The sequence below is a fragment of the Scyliorhinus canicula genome, chromosome 18, assembly GCF_902713615.1.
Source record: "Scyliorhinus canicula chromosome 18, sScyCan1.1, whole genome shotgun sequence".
NCBI lineage: Eukaryota > Metazoa > Chordata > Chondrichthyes > Carcharhiniformes > Scyliorhinidae > Scyliorhinus > Scyliorhinus canicula.
The window spans coordinates 58323415-58331445 of NC_052163.1; the positions used below are offsets into that span (position 1 = coordinate 58323415).

Consider the following 8031-nt stretch of genomic DNA (forward strand, 5'->3'; position numbering starts at 1 on the left):
TTTAGTGAACCTTTGCTGTACTGCTCCAATGTAACTATGGCCTTCCTTAAATATAGAGACTAATACTGCACCCAGTAATCCACATTTGGTCTCACCAAAGCCCTGTAGAATTGTTGCAAAACTTCTTTATTCCTGTTCTTCAATTCCTTTGCAATAAAGACCAACATGCCATTCACCTTCCTACTTGCTTGTGCCATGTTAACTTGCTTGTTGTTCCTTTACATTTACATTGACAAGTTTCAGACGTTAAAAAAAAAAATCTGCTTTTCTATTCTTAAGACTAAAGTGAATAATTTCACACTTACCCATTTATCCTCCATCTGCCATCTTGTTATCCACTCGCTTAAGGACCTTCCAGTCCCGCCAATGTCAAAGGCTCACTGGTCCAGTTCCCCCACAATGGTTGACGGGTGAGGGGCAGGAGTTGGGGGAGGAGGTGGTGTTGACAAATTGCAACCAACCTATCTATATCTCTTTGCAGCCACTCTGTGTCCTCCCCAAAGCTCTCCTTTCCACCCACCTTTGTATCACCAGCAAACAGAGACGCCTTACGCTTTGTATTTTCATCTAAGTAACTAATAGAGATTGTAAGTAAATCACTGAGACCCCAGCACTGTTCTGAGAGCCACTCCATTAGTTAAACCTGCCAATTTAAAAATGCCCCATTAATGCCCACTCTCTGCTATTGGTCCATTAACCCAGCCATTTTCAAAGTCGTGGTCGTGAACTGTGGGTGGGTCGTGGACAGGTGTCGGGAGGGTCGCAGGGCCATGCATCGCGGTATTCCTGATGACGGGAAATAGTGCCAATGTTCACAACAGCTGGCTTTTTAAAATAACAGCCGCGACTGGCTTTCAGAATGCTGGCCGTGCCACACATGTGTGCCTGCTAATCAATGGGCAGGCCCGAAGCCCAACGAGAAAAACAGCTTCCTCCTATCTTCAGCGCACTGACCCAAGATTAGATTTTTTTTAAATTGGATGCAGTGTTCCTGCCTCAAGGGATGGAACAGAGCAGATCATGGGTCCCGAACACTGATGTCACGTGCTCTGGGCGAGATTGCGATACCTCAATTTTCTTAGCAACAAACAAGCAACAGGAGTGATGAATTTAAAATGGTTTGTTTTGCAATAAGGGAGAGAGGGTCAGAGACACAAACAGGCCAGGATCCTCACAATTAAACCTGCTGGAGTGAATGGCTCAGGAGAATCCACAACAGGACAAAGCAGGGCTGGTGTGAGCAGCTCAGGAGATTCCACAACAGGACAAAGCAGAGCTGGTGAGAGCTGTTCAGGAAAGTCCACAGTAGGACAAAGCAGGGCTGGTGTGAGCAGCTCAGGAGAGTCCACAACAGGACAAAGCAGGGCTGGTGTGAGCAGCTCAGGAGATTCCACAACAGGACAAAGCAGAGCTGGTGTGAGCAGCTCAGGAGAGTCCACAACAGGACAAAGCAGAGCTGGTGTGAGCAGCACAGGAGAGTCCACAACAGGACAAAGCAGAGCTGGTGAGAGCTGTACAGGAGAATCCACAGAAGAACAAAGCATAGCTGGTGTGAGCTGTTCAGGAGAGTCCACAACAGGACAAAGCAGAGCTGGTGTGAGCTGCTCGGAAGGGTCCACAACAGCACAAAGCACTGCTGGTGTGAGCTGCTCAGGAGGGTCTACAACAGGACAAATCAGTGCTGGTGTGAGGACAAAGGCTTCTGGTGAAAAGTCCATGAGGAAGAAGGTGAAAGCAGGCACAAGGCAATATAACAATGATTTTCTAAGGCAAGGTATGGCTTTTTAATTGTGCCAATGCAAATCAAGATGCAAAGTACATGTGTGTTTTATGCAAGGAAGCACTGGAAAATTAAAGTTTAAAACCCTTAAAAATTCAAAGTGTAGCCATGTAAAATGGCCACCTGCAAAGGACCATGGGAATTGTGGCCAATTTGGGACACAGGCAGGTACACAGCCTCTGTGTATTGTGCAAAGAAACCAGACTTGACTGAAAGTTACATCCGTTAAGAATCAATCACCATTTTCCCCAAGACAATAGCATTCGCACTAAGGACCATCTACGATAGCAGACTAACTGGTGCCACCCCCCACACACCCCCCTGCCTTATTTGGAAAGGCCTACGTGCCTGGGACAATGATAGCTGGGACCCACCCAGCCATCGAGGTATCCGCCGCCTAATTGGCTAAGATCGATGAGGGTGATCGAAACCCATTGGACCTGGAGTAAGAATGGCCCAAAAGGGCACGAAAAGGACGAAGGATAAAAAGTCTTGCACACTAGAGATCGGTCTCTTTTGGGACCGGCATGTGTGCGATCAACTGGAGCAGAACAACCAAGTTCAAGGACCCGCGACCATTCCTGAAGGACGAGCCCAGCTAAAATGAACCCAACAACTTCCAACTGACCACGTAGACCCGGATAAAGGCTTTATCACACACAGTGCTGGTCACTCGAAGTTAAGTAAAGGTCATTTTAGTTGTTAGGTGTAGTTTAGTACGGAGCTGCATGTATTATTGCATAGAGATACAAGTCTTGTGTTTATTAATAAACTGTGTTTTTGAGCTAACATACTGTTGTGTGGTTATTTGGTCAATATAAGAAACAGCTTGTGGTTCACACAAAGGGTAAAAAGGCAACATTTATTGGTGACTCTGGCGGGATCTCGATTAGAAGTGACTCTGTTAATGTGAGGGATCCCACAGCTTTGAATTGAATTGGGGAAAGAGAACAAACCACAAGAGTAAGTTTCATATCAACCAAATAACCAAATTTCGGAAGTGTGCCCTAACCGCATGCGTAACTAACAGGGAAGGGTAAAGTAAACTCGTCAGACTTGCATGCAAATCTCGAGGGATTGTGAACCGGAATATAACCCTAAGCCATACCCATTGTTAGATCGACTCCTTATTCCCCCCTGTTCCAAGTTTTAAGTAGAGAAGAGATGGCAGCGCAGATGACAGAGAGAATGATGAACCCACGGTAGCAATCCGAGGTTACAGTCGTTGATAAATCAGAGCAGTGCCCCATACGGGAGGATGTGTTGAGAAAGTATTTAAAGGGGAAAGGATGGCTCCTTTGGTTGAATCTTTGTGCAAACACCGAGACAGGTCCAGGAAAGATAGGACAAATTCGGTGGGAGGATTTATGTGAGGTATATAACAAAAATGCAGTTACGTTCAGGAAGCCAATGGCAATAGTGTGCTGCTTGGCATAGTTAGTAGAGAAGGAGGAAGAGAATGAGGGAAACAGTAAAGAAAGTGAGAACATTATTGAGGAACTCCGGTGGAGGTTAGCCGCTAAAGACAGGGAAATCGCCGATGTTTAACGGGCCCACCAGCCTTGCATAGTACACCTGAGCAGCTTCCAAACCCAGTACAACAAGGCCTATCAAAATACACAGCGCGCAGTCTTGATAAGAGAAGAGACTGAAAACCAGGTCACCCAATTAACAAAGAAATGCGCCGATTTACAGGCAGCTTTAAGAGCGCTCCACCAGTCCACTAAAGAACAAAGGCAGAGCACCATTGATCACGTTAAATACCAGTGAAAGATATATAAGCTCCAGTCATTACTTTCAGTTCAGAATGGTTATATGTGTGCCTTCGGGACAGACAAGACAAATGATTACTGATCAAGGTGTTAAGATTCAAAACAGAGGTATAAAAGCCAACATAAGTGTACTTTACCTGAATGTTCATAGTATTCGGAATAAGGTAAATGAGTTGATGGTGCAAATCATCGTGAATGACTATGATTTAGCGGCCTTTACTGAAACATGGTTAAAGGATGGTCATGACTGGGAGTTAAATATCCAAGGGTATCAAACTATTTGGAAGGACAGAGTGGATGGTAAGGGAGCTGGTGTAGCTCTGTTATTTAAGGATGACATCTGGGCAATAGTAAGGGATGACATCGTTGCTATGGAGGATATGGTTGAATCCATTTGGGTGGAAATCAGGAATAGTAAGGCAAAAAAGTCACTGATAGGAGTAGTCTATATGCCACCAAATAGAAACATTATGGTGGGGCAGGCAATAAACAAAGAAATAATTGATGCATGTAGAAATAGTACAGCAGTTATTATGGGGGATTTTAATCTACATGTCGATTGTTTTAACCAGGTCGGTCAAGGCAGCCTTGAGGAGGAGTTTATAGAATTTATCCATGATAGTTTCCTAGAACAGTATGTCATGGAACCTCCGAGTGGTCCTAGGTCTGGTCCTGTGTAATGAGACACGATTGATTAATGATCTCATAGTTAGGGATCCTCTCAGAAGGAGCGATCACAATATGGTGGAATTTAAAATACAGATGGAGGGTCAGAAGGTAAATTCAAACACTAGTGTTTTGTGTTTAAAGAAAGGAGATTACAATGGGATGAGAGAAGAGCTAGCTAAGGTAGACTGAGAGCAAATACTTTATGGCGAAACAGTTGAGGAACAGTGGAGAACCTTCCAAGTGATTTTTCACAGTGCTCAGCAAAGGTTTATACCAACAAAAAGGAAGGACGGTAGAAAGAGGGAAAAACAACCGTGGATATCTAAGGAAATAAGGGAGAGTAGCAAATTGAAGGAAAAAGCATGCAAAGTGGCAAAGATTAATGGGAGTCTAGAGGACTGGGAAATCTTTAGGGGGAAACAGAAAGCTACTAAAAAAGCTATAAAGAAGAGTGAGATAGATTATGAGAGTAAACTTGCTCAGAATATAAAAACAGATAGTAAAAGTTTCTACAAATATATAAAACAAAAAAGAGTGGCTAAGGTAAATATTGGTCCTTCAGAGGATGAGAAGGGAGGTTTAATAATGGGAGATGAGGAATTGGCTGAGAAACTGAACAGGTTTTTTGGGTCGGTCTTCAAGTGGAAGACACAAATAACATGCCAGTGACTGATGGAAATGAGGATATGACAGATGAGGACCTTAAGATGATTATTTTCACTAAGGAGGTAGTGATGGCCAAACCAATGGGGCTAAAAGTAGACAAGTCTCCTGGTCCTGATGGAATGCATCCCAGAGTGCTAAAAGAGATGGCTAGGGAAATTCACAAATGCACTTGTGATAATTTACCAAAACTCATTGGACACCTGGGTTGGTCCCGGCAGATTGGAAATTAGCAAACGTGACACCTCTGTTTAAAAAGGAGGTAGGCAGAAAGCAGGTAATTATAGGCCAGTTAGCTTAACTTCGGTAGCAGGGAAGATGCTGGAATCTATCATCAAGGAAGAAATCGCGAGGTATCTGGATAGAAATTGTCCCATTGGGCAGACGCAGCAGGGGTTCATAAAGGGCAGGTTGTGCCTAACTAATTTAGTGGAATGTTGTGAGGACATTACCAGTGCACTAGATAATGGGGAGTCAATGGATGTGGCACATCTGGATTTCCAGGAAGCTTTTGACAAGGTGTCACACAAAAGGTCGCTGCATCAGATAAATATGCATAGCATTAAGGGTAAAGTAGTAGCATGGATAGAGGATTGGTTAATTAATAGAAAGCAAAGAGTGGGGATTAATGGGTGTTTCTCTGGTTGGCAATCATTAGCTAATGGTGTGCCTCAGGGATCAGTGTTGGGCCCACAATTGTTCATAATTTACATAGATGATTTGGAGTTAGGGACCAAGTGCAATGTGTCCAAGTTTGCAGACGACACTAAGATGAGTGGTAAAGCAAAAAGTGCAGAGGATACTGGAAGTCTTCAGAGGGATTTGGAGAGGTTAAATGAATGGGCTAGAGTCTGGCAGATGGAATACAATGTTGACAAATGTGAGGTTATCCATTTTGGTAGGAATAACAGCAAAAGGGATTATTATTTAAATTATAAAATATTAAAACATGCTGCTGTGCAGAGAGACCTGGGTGTGCCAGTGCATGAGTCGCAAAAAGTTGGTTTACAGGTGCAACAGGTGATTAATAAGGCAAATGGAGTTTTGTCCTTCATTGCTTGAGGGATGGAGTTTAAGACGAGGGAAGTTATGCTGCAATTGCAAAAAGTGTCAGTGAGGCCACACCTAGAGTATGGTGTTTAGTTTGGGTCTTCTTACCTGAGAAAGGACATACTGGCGCTGGAGGGCGTGCAGAGGAGATTCACTAGGTTAATCCCAAAGCTGAAGGGGTTGGATTATGAGGAGAGGTTGAGTAGACCGGGACTGTACTCATTGGAATTTAGAAGGATGCGAGGGGGATCTTATAGAAACATATAAAATTATGAAGGGAATAGATAAGATAGATGCGGGCAGGTTGTTTCCACTGGCGGGTGAAAGCAGAACTAGGGGGCATAGCCTCAAAATAAGGGGAAGTAGATTTAGCACTGAGCGTAGGAGGAACTTCTTTATCCAAAGGGTTGTGAATCTATGGAATTCCTTGCCCAGTGAAGCAGTTGAGGCTCCTTCATTAAATGTTTTTAAGATAAAGATAGATAGATTTTTGAAGAATAAAGGGATTAAGGGTTATGATGTTCGGGCCGGAAAGTGGAGCTGAGTCCACAAAAGATCAGCCATGATCTCATTGAATGGCGGAGCAGGCTCAAAGTGCCAGATGACCTACTCCTGCTCCTAGTTCGTATGAGGAAAAGATGGCAGATTGGGAAGAGTTAACTGAAAGCACGCAAATGTATGTTAAAGGAACGGAAAGTCAAAAGCAGCCACCACGCATCCAAAAAGAAAGGCACCGGCAGCACAGGCTGCACAGGTCGCACCAACCCCCACAGCTGCCTCGACACCCATGAATCCGATAACCACAGAGAGAGGATTAGAGACCAAGCAGGTCCAGATATCACCTACACCACCCCACTTTTCGTAACCCAGTTAAGGGACGCTTGCCGTGAAATTACTTCATTTCAGCCCACCACAGACCCACATAGCTTCTTCGAGGACGTGCGGCAGCAAAAGGTCATGTCCGGGTTAGATGAGAGGGAGGAAGTTAAATTGATAGTAATGAGTCTCAGCCAGTCGGTACGATCAGCTTTGCCAGACCCCCAAAACGTAGGAGGTGGAAGCCTAGAGGAAATGAAGGCCGCAATACTAGATGCAAGCGAATAAAATAAATGGGACCCGGTGGAGGGTTTGAACAAATGCAGGCAAAAGAAAGGGGAACATCCGACCGCCTTCGCCGGTCGCCTCTGGATACATTTCAAGGCAGTATATGGAAATTTAAACCGCGCTCTCCTAGATGAGGAAGAAACCAGTACATTAGTTTCACATGCCATGGAAGCAGGTAAAAGGGCTTGCGCAAACTATGATCCGGCAGATACCACACACAATGAGATTTGGGTACTGAGACGCCGATCCAGGGCAGGGCAACAGTCACTTCAGGATCAGATGGACCAGAACGGATCAGAAGCCACAATGTACCCAGTCAGAACTAGCCAGGAACCCGCATGCATAAATGAGGGCAGAAGAGAGTAGCATTACCTCCGAGAACAGTACCCCAGAGCACAAGCCCCAGCCCACACACCACGAGGTCCAGGTTACAATTGTGGACAACTAAGACATTTTGCCCGTGATTGCGGCCAAAACCCCCCACACCACCAACAACCACAACAGCCCAACCCCCACCCAGAAACAATAGGCTAGACCACGTTCACCAGCTGCGACAGCTAGAAGGCAACACTCGCTCAATGCATAATGTAAACGCCTGATCAGATAACTTATTTTATAACTCCCTAGATTGACGGTGCCCAGAGTCTCCAACATGTGCCTGTGACACGCGCTGGGATAACGTTGGAAGACCGGTAGTCACAGGCACAGTCAGGGGACAAGCAGTTGATTTTTTTTGGGACACAGGAGGATCCAGGAACATATTAAACTCCGCAAACCTATTCCAAAAAACACCCTGGCCCACCACAGATATCATCATACTCAGTGGATTCACAGGCCACATGCAAGAGGGATACATCACAGCCCCTATATCTGTCCAAATAGGAAACGTCGTTGTTCTCGTAGACCTACCCCCGACTGCAGAACACATCCTAGGCATAGACTTTATGAACTCCCATAACCTCTCCTTCGATCCCATAAACAAGTGTCTGGCGA

General features: G+C 44.9%; 1 protein-coding gene across 1 annotated transcript; it reads right to left on the reverse strand.

The window, feature by feature from the left end:
* Window positions 1-1145: 1145 nt before the first annotated feature.
* On the reverse strand, window positions 1146-1718 carry LOC119952911 (serum response factor-binding protein 1-like). The gene has a single exon (XM_038776540.1). The coding sequence runs from the start codon at window positions 1716-1718 to the stop codon at window positions 1146-1148; it is 573 nt and encodes a 190-aa protein (XP_038632468.1).
* Window positions 1719-8031: the final 6313 nt, after the last annotated feature.

Excerpts from the sequence above, each read along its gene's own strand:
- LOC119952911 (XM_038776540.1), bottom strand. The coding sequence starts at position 1,718 with ATGGACTTTTCACCAGAAGCCTTTGTCCTCACACCAGCACTGATTTGT.